We start from the raw sequence: 19,909 nt of genomic DNA on the forward strand, positions 1-19,909 counted from the left end.
GCATCCTTAAAAGAAAAATCAGAAAAGCATTGCACATTGATATACTGAAACCAGGGATCAATGGCAAAGAGGAACTTAAAGAAATTCTGAGATATATTGGCTTCTAAAGAGTGTTACTGTTTAGCTTGTTCCTTTCCCCTCCCCCTCCTTTTTAGTGTTGAGCTCCGGAAAGTATTCCTATCTCTTCTCCCCCGGGCTTTTCATCAGCTTCAGGTGGCTAGGAGAGTTTCATCTTTTGCTATATAAGAATGTTGGTTCCAACACTTTTAAACACCAAGCACAGATAATGACGTCTTTATGTTTGCTGTTTATAGAATTTTGTTGGATTAATTTCCTTTTATATGCAATAAAAAGAAGGTCTACAAAGGAGAATGTTCTCAGATACAAATGCCTAGTCAACAAATTTGAACTTTTTAACAATAGGGCTACAGGATGAGTCACATGGTTGAAAAGACAGCTATGTTAATGGATGTAAACTCCGGAGGTGCTAACCAATACATTATGCGCCAGATCAGATGATACTTTTAAACACAGTATATCTGTGGGGGTTTTATACCGACTTGGAAAACACATTCAGATGAACAGACCAATGTGGGTAGAGTGTATGCTTTCAAACAAGTGTTTAGAATCCTACTGCATCTCATAAATGCATCGCTGAGGGAGGGTTGGGTGCCTCCTTGTCTGATGGAGGCAATGGTCAGACCACTCTTAAAGAAGCCTTCCCTGGACCCCTTAGTGATGGATAATTACAGGCCAATCTCCAAACTCCATTGGTTGGGCAAGGTGATTGAGAGAGTGGTGGCCAATCAGCTTCAGGCAGTCTTGGAGAAAACTGATTATCTAGACCCATTTCAAACTAGCATTAGAGCTGGCTATGGGGTTGAGACAGTCTTGGTTGGCCTGATGGATGACATTTATCGGGAAATCAACAGAGGGCGTGTGACTCTGCTGGTTCTTTTGGATCTCTCAGCGGTGTTCGATACCATCGACCATGGTAACCTTATGGATTGCCTGGGGGAGTTGGGGATAGGGGGCACTGCTTTGCCGTGGTTCCACTCCTATCTCTCGGGTAGATTCCAGATGGTGGAGCTTGGTGACAGTTGCTCCTCAAAACGGGAGCTGTTATATGGAGTTCCTCAGGGCTCCATTCTGTCACCTATGCTTTTTAACATATACGTGAAACTGCTGGGTGAGGTCATCAGGAGGTTTGGTGCTGGATATTATCAGTATGCTGATGACATCCAAATCTACTTCTTTTCATCTTCAGGAAATGACATTCATTCTCTAAATGCCTGCCTATAGGCAGTAATGGGCTGGATGAGGGATAACAAATTGAAGCTGAATCCAAGCAAGACAGAGGTGCTCATTGTGGGAGCTCAGAATCTGAGGGGTGTGTTAGATCTTCCTGTGCTGGATGGGGTTACACTCCCCCAGAAGGAGCAGGTGTGCAGCTTGGGAGTACTCCTGGACCCAGGCCTCACCCTGGTATCTCAGGTGGAGGCCATGGCCAGGAGTGCTTTCTATTAGCTCCAGCTGATTCGACAGCTGCACCCATTCCTTGAAGAGGATGACCTCAAAACAGTGGTGCATCAGCTGGTAACCTCCAGCAGGTTATTACCTTTAAGCCCTGAATGGCTTGGATCCGAGCTATCAGAGAGCGTCTTCTTCTACATGATCCCCACCGCACGTTAAGGTCATCTGAGGAGGTCCATCTCCAGTTACCACTGGTTCGTTTGGTGGCGACTCAGAGGCGGGCCTTCTCTGTAGCTGCTCCTGGGCTGTGGAATGCACTTCAAGCAGAAATCCGCAATCCTAACTCTTTGTTGACCTTCAGGAGAGCCCTTAAAACCTATCTGTTTGGCCTGGCCTTCCAGGGTTTTTAATTAGTTTTAATTGTTTTAATATTGTAACATGGTTTTCAGGGTTTTAATTGTTCTGATTGTTTAATTATTTTTTGATGTTTTAATTGTTAATTGATTTATATATTCATTTATATAACAGAAATATATTTATATTTCTGTTTTAATTGTTATTGGTTTCATCGGTTTCTGTTTTAATTGTAAACCGCCCTGAGCCATTTTGGAAGGGCGGTATAAAAATCAAATGAACAAACAAACAAACAAACAAACAAATAAATATCACTCCCCACTCTCACTCTCCCAGGCTTCCTTTGATATATTTCCTGCTTCAATCACAGTACTTTCCCATAGATAAATGAATAAAATGATAGGGTCATGCACAATGATCAGCTGATGAGATGCAATACTTCTTCAAGGCAGAACTGAGAGCATTGGCTCATTTGTCTTCTTTAGGGACTTGCTTACCTGCCTGCTAGCTTGAAGTACACAAATTAAATGGGCATGTTTGGGCCTTTTCGGTTGTGGCCCCTCAGCTTTGGAACTCCCTCCCCAAAGAGCTTCTTCATGCTCCCCCCCTCAGTGTTTTCAAGAAACAATTGAAAACATATCTTTTTAAAGAGGCCTTTAAATGTTTCATCTCTGTTTATATCTGGTAGGTTCTTTAGTTTTTATAGTTGTTTTTAGCTTTTAAAATAACTTTTAATTTTTAACTTTTAAAAAAATGTAATTTTACATATGGTTTTAGCTTGGTTTTTATCTTGATTAACTTAAATGTGGTTAACTTTATTAGTCTTATTTTACATTGTATCTTTTTATTAAGGTTGTGAGCCACTCCGAGCAGTAGTGTTCGGGGGAGGGGGCGAGGTATAAATGTTTAAATTAAATTAAATTGTTTGGAGATCTCAGGGTACACCTTAGTGCCTCAGGGTGTATATTAGTAAAAGGACTTGCAATTTGCAAGCATTCCTTCAAATACCAACCTCTTATCTCTCTGTGTGTCTCTAGCCTTTCCTATCTTTCATGCTCTATGCTTCTGAAAGGGAGAGTTTCCCCATGTTTTCTGAAAATGTAATGCACTTTTGTGGAGTTTGGGATATATTTTTTGGTAGCCTAGGTAAGATTTGTAACCCACCTAGATAGATGCCCAGGCACCTTTAGAAAGATAGATAATAGTGAGCAATACAGTGAACTCTAAACTGGAAAAAAATCCCTTTTATAGGAAAGGATCCTCACAGTTTCCAAGTCTACAGCCCTAGATTTCTACAGGAGAGTGACAAGACAGAGTTGCAACTGTAATTGGGGTGCTGGAAGAGAAGACAAGGGACCAGGGTGACTGACTCCTATGCCCTAAGTGACCTGCATGGTGGCCTAGCTTCCCCTATGCCAAACCTTGGGATCTGTCCTCTTGTAGCCTGTTACAATCCTTAACCCTCAACCTGACTGGGATCTTCCGGAGCAAAATGCTCTGTCAGATCCTAGCAGGGAGAAATGTGGAGGCAGGCGGAGGGAGTGACCGAAGAGGCTGTAAGTGGGGCTCTGAAAGGTGGGGTAGTGAAGACAAGGGATGACCCTTAAGGCTTTTCCTTAGTAGGTAAGACTGCCACCTTTCTCTCATATACAACAATAAAAAAATAATAATTAATGCTTGAAACTGAAATGCACACCCACAGTTTTTCACATTTATTTTATACCGGAAAGTGGGTGAAGCTTGTAAGCAGGACACTTGTGTTGTAAGCAACATATTTCCCACCTCTGTCAGTTAGTTTGGCAGAGATTAAAAGAACTCTCTCACAACTCTCTACCTCAGACAGGGAGAAAAACACTGTGCCCAAAGTAAGTCCTGCATGCATAACTGGAAGAGCCAATCCTGAGTTCTGTCCTGTTTACAATTTGAACTCTATGGTTAAGCGGGGGGAAACTCCACATTGCAATTCAGATGATTATTTAATCAAATGATAGTTACTACCCCAGATTCTAAATCAAACATGACATCTAGTATTTAAATCTAGGGTAGAGAATGTATGTTTTTTCATTTGGATGATCTTTTCTACATGGGTAGTGGAATCTAATCACACATTTAAAATATCATCTGAGCTGGCCCTATGTTTATTTTAAAGTATCTAAAATGAGGAGTGAGTAGCCTCATAGGTTCACTTTCTGTTATCACCATTCGTACAAACCAAAAGTATGTGCTGTCAGGGACTTTTTCCTCCAGAACATCTTGAACTTTCTTTAAGACACCAGATTCCAGCCCTTGTCACACATTTAAGGGGTTATTACAATATTTAAATTTGGGGCAGAGTTTCTTGAAAGCTCAGAAACCAAGGAGAGCTTTATGTGGGTCAAGGAGGGATCCAAGTAGAACTCCTTTAACCTTGCCAAAACAGTTGCAATTCCTTAACAGTCTGCAAGTCATAATTATACACAGACATTTATGTTATTTGTGCTAGACATGGCAGAGAACCAGAAGTGCTGCTGCACGAAAACATTTGATCAACATTGGTATCTCATGCCCCTAGAGCACAATGATGGATATACTCAGCTCAGGTGTAAGAGCTGGATTATATACTTATAGTACACTAGCTGACTATTACAACAAAGTAGGGATGTGCATAATATTTTGCTGATGGAATATTCCAACTCAAAACAGGCCATTTAAAGTGTTTCAAGCTTGAAACAGAATGCCCTTCAAATAAAGGGCCTGTTTTGAGTTTGGAACAAAACCCTGATTCAATTAGAAACATTTTGACTTTCCAAGCACCATTTTGGAGGGCTGTTTTCCCCTTACTCATTGGTTTTCTGGCACTGGCTTCCAATTGGCTTGCGATCTCCTTGCTTCTTGATTGGCTTGTTATCATACAAATAAAGTGTTGTCATTGGCAACTGTGCCCCCACTGGCTGGAGAGAGGAAGGGGGAAACACAAAAAGAGGGAGTTTGAAATTCAAAATATATTTAAAGGGGTTGGGAGGCAGAGAGAGCTCTCTAAGAGGATACGCCAGGAGAGGAGGAAGGAATCAAAGGTTTGAATTTGTGTTGAATTACTCAGCACTGAGTAATGAGTATAATATGGCTATTGCTGCTATAACTATCTGGTTTTGCTGGATCTCAGCTTGACAATAGCAAAACATGGGTGCTTGCCTTCCTTGAATTGTGGTCTGTCTTGTTTGTGAGATAGTATTGTAGTGAGAAATCATGGGAAGCTCTGAGTGTGTGTGTGTGTGTGTGTGTGTGTGTGTAATATTTCTTGGTGATTGCTGTGACAAGCTCCATGTCTGGCCTTAAGAGTAACTTGCACTTTACTCACTGCTCTGGTCTGCTCTGCAATTTGCATTACAAGGTGTACTCAGTCGAAATGTGGTTGAAGTAGCTCTAAGTTGAGCTTATGGCTATCTTTGCTAATAAGAGTGCTGCTGTGGCAGCCACTGCAATGCTGAAGTAAGGAGTCATAATGTGTGTGAGAGTGACTTATGTCAATGATGTTACTGCACAACAGGCACTGTGGCTGGCAGTGGATTCTAGGGCAGTGATTCTTTTTTGGCCGTTTATTGACTGTGTTTGAAAATGTGTGTTCTATGTAGGGTGGGTCAGATTCCCTTTTACTGTGTGCTTTGAATTGGCAATGTTTTTCAAAGCAGTGTTGCAAAATGCATTGCAAATTACAATGCAACTGTTCCAGCCATAGGGAACAATGGGGAAACTTGAAACACCCCATTGTTCCCCATGGGTAGCTCCTAGGGACACCAAAGTGGGTTGGGTGGTAGGGCATGATGGGTGCTACCTACCACAAAACCCACATAAGAAATGGTCAAACGGGCAATTGTTAATATATGTTCCTTTCCCCAAAACTCACATTGGATCATATGGGAGTTTTGGGGAAAGGTTAGATAGATACTTTATTTACGGCCGATGGCCAAAACAAAATAACAACACAAACAATAAACATTATTTCAGCATTTAACATTAACTCAACCATTAACTTTAGCATCAATCAATGAACTACAAATTCTATTTGTTATGTAACAAAATTTTGCTACAACTTGAGAGATGCAGAGTACACTATCTTCAAGTAAAAACATCACCAGCAAATCATCCGATGGACTTTGAAATCTAGAAAGAAGCGGCAAAATCAAATGATATCTAATATTACTATAGAATCTACAGTGTAATAAAATATGAGCGATTGATTCAGGTTTGCCTGAACCACAAAGGCACAAGCGAGCCTCCAGGGTTAGATGCTGAAATCTCCCCGTTAATATAGCTGAAGAGAAGGCGTTAAAACGTGCTCTTGAAAAAGCCCAGCAGAACTTTCTAACAGTTATGGCGGACAAATATGAAGCTGCAAAGAAACTCACCCTGGCCTTAAACTGATTGTAAAATGCCGGCAAACAAGCTGACTCGTTCTGGAGCTCCATATCATTTAGACGTTTATGTACTAATTTTTTGGCATTCACTAGGTCAGTTTCTAATAAAACTCAGGATCCAGGTCAACCCTGGCTTTCCAGGGTTTTTAAATTTTAACCCGATTTTGGGGCTTTTAATTACTGTAAACTGTTTAATCCTATTTTAAAATGTTTTTATATTGTTAATTGCTATATTGTTTTTAATTTGTTTTAGTTTTTATTGTTTTAGTGGCTTGTTTTAATTGTAAACCGCCCTGAGCCATTTTGGAAGGGCAGTATATAAATCAAATAAATAAATAAATAAATAATAAATACGGGAAAGTTTATCTGTAATCGTCACCAGCCAAATAGGCTGGGGTGTAGCTGAAAGAAACCCAGGCACAAGTCCCACTGGCCGAAGGTGAAGCTTCAGCCAGTAGAAAATAATCTGCAACCATGCCCTGGTCTCAGTCCTCCAGAACCCAGCCTCCTGTCGTAGCACCACATTAGGGGTGCATCTAGGTGTACCAAAAAGTGCTCCTAGAAAGCCCGACTGAACCCGCTCTAGGGGCATAAAACTATAAAAGGGGTTCAACTGAGCTCCATACAAAAGTTGTGGTACAATTTTAGCGAGGAACAGTTTAATGGCAGCAGGAATATATCTGCTGCCCTGCACATGGTGAAATCTCAGAATAGCAACCATGCTTCGTTGAGCCAAATCAGAAACCATTTTCGCATGAGTGCGTTGCCTGTTGTTATATTGAAATATCACATCAAGATATTTGATTTACTTTACTTGCTCAACTTGATTTCCCCAACAGTCCATCTAAAACTCTTAGCTTTATTGTTAAAGCAAACTATTTTCATTTTGGAATAACTGATGACCAAATGTCCCTGCTGACAATGTGTAACCAGAGCCCCCAGAGCTCGTGTAAGGCCTGATCTTGTTTGGGAAAGAATCACTGCATCATCAGCATACACCAATAATGGCAGGCTTCTGTTTGCTAATATAGGTGCAAAAGTATCAAATTTCTGTAAATGTTTAATTAAATCATTTACATAAAAATTAAACAAAAAGGTGCAAATATACACCCTTGTTTCACACCTTGTGTATTTGGAATTACTTTAGATAAGTGACCAGTAGAGTTCAAATGCACACAAGGAGAAAAGTTCTCGTGTAATTTATAAAGTAACAGCAAGGCTGAATGCAAGTCAACAAATGCAACAAAAAGCGATAGTTTACCCAAGGAAATGTACTTTTCAATAAGATGTTGCAGGATTAAGTAATGATCTATAACTGATCTGCCCTGTCTAAAGCCGGCTTGCTCATCTTCTAATAAGCCTTCCTGTTCAGCCAGGAACATAATTTTATACACAGATGTTTCGCATATAATTTGCTTATTATATTTAAGAGACTTATTGGTCTGTAGTTAGAGGGATCTTCTCTTTTCCCTTTCTTGAAAAACGGGACAAAAATAGCCATACCCCAGTCCTTTGGGATATGGGCCATCTGATCAATATAGCTGAATAAAGCAGCCAGCACAGGAGCCCACCAATCAATGTAGGCCTTCAGGAGATCAACAGGAATAAAGTCATTCCCTGGGGCTTTTGGGAAAAGATTAAAAATGTGTTTAAAAATCACCCATTTGTCCATTTCTTTTGTTGGTTGGTTGATAGGTAGCACCTATCCTGCCCTACCACACAATCCATGTTGGTGTTCCTAGGAGCTACCCATGGGGAACAATGGGGTGTTTCGAGTTCTCCATTGTTCCCTATGGCTGAAACACTTGAAAATTTTTATTTATTATTTTGTGTAATATTTCATACTAGCCGAGCCCGCACAGAGCATCTGTGCACTCCTTGAGGCCGGTGGTTACCTCTGTATGCCTCTCCTCCCCACTTTATTATTATTATTAATTCGATTTCTATATCGCTCTTCCAAAACCGCCTTTCTATACCGCCCTTTCTTTCCCTCCTCTTGGGAAGACGCTCGCGCGGGGCATACTGGAGATGCTTGCACAGGGCATACTGGAGCTTCCGGGGGCTGCGTGGCACCCAAACTCCCCAGCTCCCGCTGGCTCCATCATGGAGCTGACAGTTGTGTGGGTGGCCGATCTGGCCAACCAGGGCTCCCGCCCTGCTTGTGTGCAGGGAGAGCGGCCTTAGCCTGCTCTCCCCGCAAACCTGGCAAAAGTGGGTCTCACTGATCATGAGACCCGCCTCAATGACTGCTAGCTTGGGTTGACTTACCTGGGAGTAAACCTGCACACAATGGGGCTGCAAGAGGCAGCTTTTTAAACAGCAAGCTGAAACACATTCACAGAAGTCCATCAGCAGCTATAGCCCAAATCAGTGGTTCTCCAACTTGGGTCCCTAGATGATGCTGAACTACAAATCCCACAATTCCACCCACAGCTATGGATGATGGGAACTGTAGTCCAATGAGATCTGGGGACCCAAGTTCAAGAACTTCTAAATAAAGAAAAACCAATCAGGAACTGATCATCCCATGACAAAATATATTTAGAAAGAACCTACATTGTCTCCAGAGATGCAAACCCCATAGATCATCATCATCATTTATTACGGTCCATGAGCAGCCAGCAAAACCCCATAGATGAAGTCAAATGTGTGAACAGCACAATCCTTCCTCAAAAGTAAGCCCCTGTGAAATCAAAGGGGCTGGCCCACTGTCCCAAGGGCTGCAGTCCCATGGACATTTACCTGGGAGTAAGTAAGTCCCACTGACCTCAAAAGGGTTAGCTTCTGAGTAGTCATGCCTAGGGTTGGGCTGCAAAGCGAGCAAAGTAGCTTTCTGGAGAATCAAAGGGAAGAGGACCCCTGAAACCTCTGCATGCACAAGCACACACACTTATTTGGGACTCCCAAGTAAGAGTGAGGGGGGGGGGAGAAGAGGAGGTTGTGGGGTTCCTTTCCCCATTTATGCCCTAGGAAAGCCCTTTCTTCCCTCTGCAGCCCAACCCTAGCTAGGCATGTCTATTTAGAAGCAAACCCCCTTTGGTTCAGTGGGACTTACTTTCCCAAGTTGGGAGAAAGTCCCACTGAACTCAAGGAAGTTTACTTCTGAGTAGACATGTCTGGGGAGCTCTGACAGGGGAGGAAAGGAATTTCCTGGGGCATGGACAGAGAGAAGGACTGTCCTCCAGCTTTACACACACACACCCCTTGGAAAAAGGCACCAGAGGGCGCTATGTGACTTTTTAGTGGAGACGGGAGAAAGTTCAGAGCACAGAAGAACATAGGGACATAGGAAGCTACCATATACTGAGTCAGACCATAAGTCCAGCTAGCTCAGCCCTATCTTGGAGATACCAGGGTGGGAACCTGTTCCCTCTACAGGCTGCCTCTAGAGTGGTTATTCTCTCTCTCTCTCTCTCTCTCTCTCTCTCTCACACACACACACACACACACACACACACCCCTACACACCTGGGAGCACTGCCTTTGTTCTGAACACACAAAGAAAAAAAACACAATTGAGAAGTAAAAAGCTGATTACAGGGGTGTGTGTGTGTGTGTGTGTGTGTGTGTATATATATATATATATATATATATATATATATATATATATATATATATGAATTCTCTTTTAAAAGTCACATAATGTGAACATGACATTAACTTCCTTCAAAGAATAATAAGAGACCATCTATTTTCCATTTTGTGATGATATTATTTGTTCAACTTTCTTATGCCTGGGAAACATATAACTTGAAAGATATTGCTGAAAATGATTAGATTTTATTTTATTTAAATTTATGTATTAGTGTCCATGTAAACTGCTTTGTGAACTTTTGTGGAGAAGTGGTATATAAATATTCATCGTATTCATATTCATAGAACAACATGAATCAGAACAACCCTAATTGTGAGAGACAGGATGTTTTATGAGGAATTTCTGTTTCCTTCCACACAACGTGTAAAGCACAATACCAATACATAAATACTGGCCAACGAAACTCATTTTCTAAATTAAAGCAAAAAACTCTATTACGACAATGAACTTTGTGCCTTCATATCTTGAAAATGATGCCTGAAGTAGTTAAATGTGTCTTGATCATTGTCCCAGGTGTTAATGCTAATAGATGTTAAGAAGATAGAAATATGCAGTTGCTTTGGGTCAAATTCAGACTTGACAAAAGTACTTTGCTTTTCAGACAACCAAGAGACTGCAACACACATTTAATCAGAATTCTTTGAGATATTAAGAGAGTATTTTAAAAGTATTATTTGGTAATTTGATACCCAAATAATATAAAGTCTGTATGAATTTTTAAAGATATTTTGTCCATTCCAAGTGGCCCATATTGACCCTTTATTATTAAACAAATGCACATTTTTAAATTCATGGGACACTATTTGGTGTTATGCCAGAATACAAATCCATCCGTCACAACAGATAAGCAAACTGCCAAATGTCAGGTACTAGCTCTTGTTTATTCCTTCTGCCAAGCTAGATAGTCCCAAATTGAGAAGGTTTAAAGTATAATTACATCAAGTTTTCTATTTAAGACAAACTGGGAACTCAACTGATATTTTAATGGTGAGAAAGTGATTGTGTTACAGTCGCTTCAGAAAAGGTCTTGGTAGCTTCTATCAGCCACACCTCAAACACCATCCAAGAAAAAAGCAGGCATATTTCTCTCTCTAATAATCTCTGACATATCTCTGATCAATCTCAGATCACAACAAACAATGCTTGTTCAAGAATATATACTTCTTTCAGACTCAGAACCAACACAATGCTTATTTGGACTCTGATATCAAAGTTACGACATTTAACTAAGGCTGAAAGATGTTATGACAGATGTGTAGGTGCTGCTGAAAACAGCAGCACTTCTCTTCTTTCTCCCTCGTAACATCTGGTGAGACAAAATGACGCTGTTCTTTTGAGCAGCCAAGAGTGGGATAAGGCAGCCAAGCCTGCTCTTGGCGGCTACCACAATGGTGGCAAACCCACCTGCGGGGCCCTCCCTCAAAATGAAGTTAAGAGAGCAAGTGTTCTCTTAACCTCATTGGGGGGGGGTCATCTGCCAGCCCTGACTGCTCTCAGCCAGGGCTGGGAGACTGCGGGGTCACCGGCCAGCATTGGGAGAATCCCCACAATACACTGCACACTTGCATATGCATTATAGGAGTTTCGGGTGTGGGGGCAACGCTTCCTATCCCCTGACTCTCCGCACTGCTGGTTAGGGATGTGCACGGAACCAGTTCTGTGCACTCCTGGGAGCTTTTTGGGGGGGGGAGCTTTAAGGCACGGGGAGGGCATCCTTACTTCCCCCGCTGTGTTCCCCACTCTGGCGCTGCTTCCAAAACCATTGTCACAGGGCGTCTTGGTCAGCATAATATTGGAAGTAGCCAGACATTAAACATGAATTATTCTGATAGCCATAGTATTTTATGATGGAAGTGTTATGAACAAGGTTACAACAAAGGAGGTGGAGAGGTATTTCTAAACAAAAAACACTAAACCAACACTGATCAGAGCCAGATGGAGGGCTGCATAACATACTATAACATTTCTACATGTTAGCACTTCTGTGAATAAATCAACATGAAACATGTATGTAGATCAGACTGTGATGACCATATATTTGGGGTTTTTGCTCTGTATACAAAGAGCAACAACCTGCATATAAAATATGGAAGTGCCTTTTATCTTATTTGTTATTTCTCTTTGTAAACCCCCTGAGCCATTTTTGGAAGGGCGGTATAGAAATCAAATTATTATTATTATTATTATTATTATTATTATTATTATTATTATTAAGATCATATTTGCAATTGTGTAATGTGTGAAGTGAAAAGTTTATGATCAGTACAGTTCTATCTCTATCTATCACTATCTGTAGGAGCATACCTGTTCCACATTTAAAATGTCATTATCCTTGTGGCAAGTCAAGTGCTACTTCTTTGTTGGTTTGCTTTAGTGGGAAAGCTTTAGGGTTCTTCAGTATTCTCCAATTCTCCAAAGGGGTCCCATAGAACTTCTTGGCATCACTGTCTGTTGTGGCATGTGGGAGAGGGGACAAAGGGGATAGGTTTTGGGGTGTAAAGTGTATGCATATACCTTTCTCATCTGGAGATGCTTGGTCTGGCTATCTTTGGACACAGCTGTTAATTCTTGGAGAATCATGACATCCAATTCCCTGGCGTCCCATACTGAAGATCTTTGTAAACTGAAGAGTCTAAAGAATTTGCTTCAACATTTAAGGTTTGGACAGTGATGCTTTCTGTTCACACACACTTCTTGGTTTGAGTTCAGGCAAACCTCATTACTTGCAGGGCTTCTGTTCCTTGCCTACTGCTGCGTGTAAAGAAACCATGAGCAATGAGGTATTATTCCTATAGGAAATAGGGGGCTAGGTTCCAGAAGGGGAAAAAAGGTTTTAAAAAACACTAAAAACAGCCCAAAAAAATCCACAAAAATAATGTAAACAGGTACTGTATCATGCTCCCATGTGCTCAGGAATGCTCTCCTCCATCTGCGAAAAATCTCGGGAAAAGGGGTGTTTAGGGGGGAAAATGAATTGAAATGAGCTACAAAATGGCTCCTCCTCACAAAATGACAACTGGAAGTTACCTCCAAGGTCACTTCTGGACCTCTAGGTACTGCAGATACATAGGCTTTAACCCTTTAGTAAGCATGGTTAAAGAAAATGGGTGTCAATTAGACACCCACGAATACATGGAACCATGAACAATAAGGTTTGGTTCTACTGTATTGTTGTTATGGAGGGCTGCATGAAAGAAATACAGGAGCTGCATAGACTATTACTGGAGTGAAATTTGGGGCATGTGTGTGTGCTGATGCTATATTTAGGCTCTGTGTGTGCTGCTCACTAACATTAATACCAAATCTAAAGATTTTCAAACAAATATGATTGTTACACTCATATTTTAAGTTCAACATTAAACAATATTCTTTCCTCAGTACTTTCCATATCAGTGGAAGAAACAGAGCTGCAATAATGAGGGGAAAGCCAAACATAAAATATAAAAGCTTTGCAGAAGTGATCACTTATGTTCTAGGAAAAGGCTAGAAATGAAAGCAACAAAAATCAACCAGTATCTGGAGGCAAAACAATGTTGGCACCACAACTATCATGAGATAAGGCTGACTAGAAATAATACCAAACTGTTAAGAACAACAGCTTCAAGCAAACTTTGCTTGAAACTCTGGAAGACTCAAATGCTGATTAAAACTAGGCAAGTAATTCAAAATATTCAAAAGTAAAGACCACAGGAATTAACATGCTATTGATACCATGAGATTTGCAGGCAGCAGATTGCTAGGGAGATCAGAAGTCATGGCTTGGCAAAAATAGACGTACCTGGTTAGAGGGGAAAGAAAAATCTTTATGAAGCCAAAACCTTTTAAATTTGATAGTGTCCTTAGTCTCTGATTATATCTGACCTTCAGTCTTTCATCTGTCTTACAAAACCTATTACCCCTCCAATGTTCCTATAACTTCAAAATACACAAACAGGTAATCTCTAGATCCTATCCACCATAAAACAAAAATCAAAAGGAAAATTATAATTTGTCCTAAGTCACATTCTTGTTTGAGAAACATATACTGGGGGATGGGGGGATCACAGAAGTCCACAAAAGCAATATGAATTCTAAACAGCTTTATGAATAATCAACATAAATAAGACTACAATGTTTCTGTTAAATCAAACAGGAAGAATACATGATTATTTTCACATAGAAACTGAGTTTCCAGTGTTTAAGGGGCAAATGCATGTGTTAGGTTTAATAAGAAAGGAGTAAAATAGTAAAATGTGGCACTGTGTGATTCCGAAGAGTTCAGAGAATTTAGTGATGTACCACAAAGGACAAAAAACCTTTTGTGAGGCTAGTTAGAGGAGGACCAACAAGAGCTGAGAAATTCCATCAGGATCTTTCTGTGTTTCAAGAATGCTTGTTTAAAAGTCTGAAACTAAAATAGTGTTTATTCAGAACAGATCAAGGTACTGGAAACACAATTTGGGTGTTCTTAAAGAGGAGAAAGAAAGGAAAAGGTGCAAATTAGAAATGAGGTTTTAAAATTATTCTAAAACTGTGATAGAATAAAGTATAGCAAATACAGTATTCTTAATTTTAGTAGTGGTTGCAAGAAATGAATAAGAAAATTACTGACCCAGAAACTATTAAGCATCTGGTTTGTGTGACAGAGAAGCTTCCCTGAAAGGGATGCTGAAACAGAACAAAATATTTTGGATGAAGAATGGTAATTTGAATTTGAATGTGTGAGGCAATAGATTAGCAGAAAAAGATGCCATAGACGATAAGCAGACAAGACAAAGCCTTGACAAAGGAAGAGATCCAAGAACTAAGTTTAGTTAAGAGCAAAATATTAGAAATGTCAAACAAGAAAAACGTATTCATGCTCGGAATAAATAAAAAATAAAAACAATTCAAATTTACCATAATTGCAAAAATTCCATAAAATAAACAGACAGTATTTTAAAAGGGACTCAATTGGTATGCCACTTACTATCTCAACTGAAAGTGCATAGCACTAAACCAAGAATTTTCCTGCTGAAAATTTGCCCTGATATCATCCTTTCCTTGAAAGAATATCAGAGATTTAGAACTACTTGATTGCACTTAGATTTGCTGGCTTTAACAAACAGCTAACCTGATGGGCATCTATTATGAATGGTTTAATTTAAAACCAAGGACTTTCAATAAATGAACTATAGATAAAGGCTGCAACAAAGGGGAAAGTTTCTGTTTATTGGAATAGGATACTAAGAATTCTTCCACAAGGCTCTCAGTTTCACTCAATTTAATTTGTGGCCATTTCCAAATATCAACATGGGGGAGGGCAGCAAGGTGCTGAAATTGTGCAGAGAGCTAATTCTGGAAATTCAGGAAGATCATGAAACACATTATACTTTCCCTCTGGTATTCCTTACAATTTAAGCAGCTGTACTTTCCTTTTCTACGACAATCATCATCATTAGCTTGTAAGGCAGAACTCAGTACTTATAATGGATTCTAATACAATTCAAATATCAATTTCTTCAATACAAAGCCGCCAATGAAAGGTTTGGCAGATATGATACACTGCCATCCAGCTAACAGAAAACATGGGGTTGTTTATTAGGTCAGGTATTCTATTGTGTGTATGCAGAAAACAGTGGGAGAGAGAATATCAGCAGCAGGAAGAGGCAAGGCCAAATGTGTGAAATAGAGGCAGACGTGGTTCTTAGGTTTTGCCACACATTATTAAAAAAAGTGTTCCCAGTGTTGTAAAAGCGTAACTTGAAGCTGGGTTACTTTTGTAGGAGATCCTTCTATCTACTTACAGTGCTGTATTAAGTCATCAGGAAGATTCTTTAAAGAAAAAGCTACTGTCTGTTTAAAAGCTGATATCTCAGAACACTGTATGGATAGAATGTGAAGCTCAACCGTTTGCTCACCAACAATTCCCCTCCCCAACTCTGCCAAAAATCAGCACATTAAATGGAATCTCCTTCCCTGTCTTTTCCTTTGAGACAGGCTACCACCTGCTGGAATCACAACAGCTACATTAAAAAATGAGATGCCACCAGCTCCTTCATACACCGGCATGACTTGGCACATCTCCTGTACTAAATGATATCTATTTCATCTGGCTTTAGTGTAGATAATTTCCTCTTTTGTAATTTGCAAAATAAGCATGATTCATTTCATATTAGTCTCCCTCACTCTACGATCAGCACCATAACAACTGACTGTACCCTAGCCACAAAAGCAGAATAAGCCAAATTCCAAAACAAGTAATCAAGCAACTTCTTTGCAATTACTTTCCTCATCTATGAACACTGCCAATTTGACAGAACAAAAGATCCAAATATGAATCTGCCTAAGTTTACTTCACTATTAAGGAAATGGAACAAATAATTAACTGTGCTACACAGCCAAAATGAAGGAATTCCAGTTAAGCATGTTTTGAACCATTCTATAAATATCGTGTCCTTGTAACTAATCATTGTACATCTTGCAAAGACTTATGAGGTAAATAATTGAAGAAAATAGTATATATGAGATCCAGACCCCCTCAACCTTTCTAGAGGTTGAGATTGAGTATTGGGATGAAAAAAGAGATAAATTTAAAATGTTCAGGTATGTGAGCTTGAATAAGGACGTGTTAGAGCCAGATTAGAGCATTTCCCCCTTCATCACATTGTATGTTTGGAAGAGTCAGCAGCGAAGAAGCAAAAGGAGAATGGCAAACAATCAGCAGATGGACAATGCTGATAAAATGGCAATGCTGGTGTGCATTCAGATTCCAAAGGCAGCACAGGGTCAATGTAAGCTACTAGTCAAGCAGACAAGGCAAGAGGCAAAAGACAAGACAGGCAACAAGTTGAGAGAGCAGGTTCAATCAATCAGCAGGTGCAAAAAGCATCAGAACAGCAATTCCATTAAGTCAGCAGATGCACACAGCAGCAGGGGAGCAATGGTAGCCAGTCAAAAGAGGGGAGAAGTTCAGCAGGAGGTAACTGCCCATTAACAGTTAAATATATATGGCAACAAGAAGCCATGGGCAGTACCTTGAGTAGTCTTATGCTGAGCAATCAGTGGTGAAGAGGACCATTCCAGGCAATCAAGCAGTAAAACAGTATATTGCAATGCTAGGCAGCCAGCAAGTAAACAAAGCAGAAAGAAAGCAATGAATGCCATATCATTATTGTATGCAGAGTACCAAGAGGGCAGTGCCCATGAATAATCAGATAAAGCTGCTGGCAAGGACGAAAGAGAAGCTCTGCCAGGATGACATTACTTTTTTGGTAACTAAGAATAATGTAAGTGAAATAACCCCAGAATCTGGATGCTCATCTTCCAATAATAGCATTAGATCAACATAGTGCATCATGAAAATCCACAAGAGTACAGCACACAAATGGAAATGAGGCTGAGCCCTAGTGCCTGAGGGAGGCCTGGGGACCCTCCTATAAACAAAATTTAAAAAATGAGAATCCACAAGGAAATTAAAAAAAAAATGAGAACGCATCTAAAACTGTTTCTAATCATGATTTCAAAATAAAACAACCAAAATACTAGCAAAGAACTGGATTAGAAATGATTGGCTGGGATTGAAGATGTTGCTTACCCCTCTCTGGAGCCCACAAAATGGGAATGTTGGGAATTTCTGCAGCAGAAAAACAGAAGAGAAAAAGGGATTTCTGACTCCCAGGTTCAAGGAAAAGCAGGTCAATTTAGGGATGGTGATGTGCTTAGAGCACAACAAGAACTGGATAGAACCTTTGCCCATTCCCAGATGCAAACGTTTTCTGAGATTTGAGAAAGGTTTCAAACCCCACCCCACCCCAGCATTTTAAATATCACAGTTTCCCACCTCTACTCACAAAACATGTACATCACTTACCTGTAATTAATTTTCTTTAAGGAGTTTGTCCACATAGAGCCTACATATTGGGTGAGGGCACTTTTCATTAAACTAGGACATAAGCATAAAAAAACCCTTCAAAGTGAACTAATGTAAGGGAACAGGCACTTTGTAGACAGTATCAGCTGATGGAAAGATCTTGTACTAAAAGTTGATCCACACTAATATTTAAATTCAAGATTACCTTCCATGCCTTGCAAACTCCCTCCCCCCTTTTCCTTTGATGTTTTGCAGTAAGAGTGGGACTTTATGTGGACAATAGTTTCCTAAGAAAATCAGTTACAGGTAACCTTTCTTCCTTTCTAAAGTGGTTGCCCACACAGAGCCACACATTTAGTATAGAGTTATGCTGCAAAATCAGAAATGGACACAAGGACCCTTCAATTCAATAGATATATCTATATTAATGAAATTTTCACAAAACTTATCAAGATAATTCAATTTTTCTTCATTATATGGGGAAATGAAGGCTAAAGAATGTGAACTACAGTATATAACTATGACCCCACTTTTCCTATACTTTGATGTAGAAAGGCAATATGATTAGTTCTAAATTAATAAACCTATTTCAACTATCTGTCCTGTAAAAATACTCTGTAGGTGATATCTTGAGCTGGTGTGTCTGCTAAGAGAACACAAAGCGGGGTGCGGGGGGGGGATGAAGTTTATATTGGACTGAATTGAAAGTATTTGACAACCAAACAGCATATTTGATATATCTTGAGAGCTAAAATAGGTTTATCTCTCAAGGTATAATCTATAATTTTGAAATATGACATCATATGTATGTGTCAGCAAAAAGGCATAATTCATTCTATTTTATTAATTAAGAAACACAAAAAGCACATATTTTGGTTTATGGACTCATTGAAAGGAAACATGAAAACAAACACACACACACACACACACACACACACACACAGAGTAGGATATTACCACATGTGTATGATATCATCTGGTCAGAACTGGAAAAGTACAGCTAATAACCCATCTGAGCTGGAAGAATTAAACACCTTATTAAACCAAGGACCATTAACTTGTGTGCCTCTTGGGTAGAACATGCAGGTGAAACAGCAGAACTACTGAGAAATTTACTATACAAGAAAATATAAAAATATATTATATAAGATCAGAAACTTGAATAACCCGATAAAAAATAATATTGGTTATATAGAGTGAAATAAATTATTATTTAGTTATTTTACATTTAAAACAGATATTCTTTCTCTAAATAATATCTTATGGAAGTTGTATGTCAGCCAATTAAAATATATATTTCAATGCATTTATTGGAGAGTCCAGGGGAAACTGGTTTTATACCCAAGAAAGAAACATATGTACAAAATCAAAACAAAAAGGAATATAATATTACTATTAAGTATCAAAAACTACTATGGATATTTATACAGTGTTTTCAACAACAAAAATTCTCAAAGCAGTTTACATAGAAAAATAAACATGATGGTTCTCTGTCCCAGAAGGGCTCACCATCTAAAAAGAAACATAAGGTAGACATCAGCAACAACCACTGGAGTGATGCTGTGCTGGGATTGGATAGAGACAGTGAATATCCCCCTGCCTACATTTAAGAGAGTCATCACTTTAAAAAGGTGCTTCTTTGCTCAGTTAGCAGGAGATACTAGGTTGTTTTACAATGCAGAAATTAACACATCTGAAGAGAAGACACAGATACAACATACACAAACGCAGGCTGGCATGCTTATAAAAGTGTCATCTGAAGAGACAAATGCTGTACTAGAGGAGAAATTCTCCCTGGAATTGAGGCCACTGGTAAAACGGTATAATACAGGGGGTTCTCAAAGGCCATTGAGGATAGGGAGGATAGGAATTGTAGTCCAACAACATCTGGGGATCCATTTGAGAACCCTTGGTATAATAAATACAGCCTGCCTTTTTTTTAATAGAAAAGAGGCACCAAAGTATAATATAATAGTTTAAACAAAACAGCAAAAAGAAAAAAAAGTCACTATTTATGATAGCTAGCATGCAAATTACAGGTTTATTTGGGTAGGTACAGTATTGTTCCATACCAACACATCTTAGCAGAATCTCTCCCCACATAAGAACATATGGAGTCTTGCTGAATCAGGCTCAAGGCCTATGCAGTCCAGCATCCTGTTTACAACCGTTTTCTACCAGAAGCTTCTAAGAAGCCCACAAGCAGCAGATGATGGCATGTCCCCTCTCCTGTCACTGCTCTCCTACAACTGGATTCCAGAG

The 19,909-nt window shown here is 39.6% G+C and overlaps 1 protein-coding gene across 35 annotated transcripts in view; it reads right to left on the bottom strand.

The window, feature by feature from the left end:
- GPHN (gephyrin) overlaps positions 1–19,909 on the bottom strand; it is a 556,374-nt gene that overhangs the window by 237,016 nt on the left and 299,449 nt on the right. For 14 of the 35 annotated variants that reach the window (XM_053285016.1, XM_053285057.1, XM_053285106.1 and 11 more), the window contains one exon: positions 17,372–17,410. The exons of 14 other annotated variants lie outside the window; for them this stretch is intronic. In XM_053285016.1, the coding sequence (XP_053140991.1) occupies positions 17,372–17,410 (39 nt within the window). Of the gene's footprint in view, positions 1–13,527; positions 13,595–17,371; positions 17,411–18,604; positions 18,625–19,909 lie in introns of those variants that run through there. 7 more of the 35 variants (XM_053285113.1, XM_053285118.1, XM_053285137.1 and 4 more) reach the window with 3 other exon arrangements.

This window comes from Hemicordylus capensis, chromosome 1, assembly GCF_027244095.1.
Source record: "Hemicordylus capensis ecotype Gifberg chromosome 1, rHemCap1.1.pri, whole genome shotgun sequence".
Taxonomy (NCBI): domain Eukaryota; kingdom Metazoa; phylum Chordata; class Lepidosauria; order Squamata; family Cordylidae; genus Hemicordylus; species Hemicordylus capensis.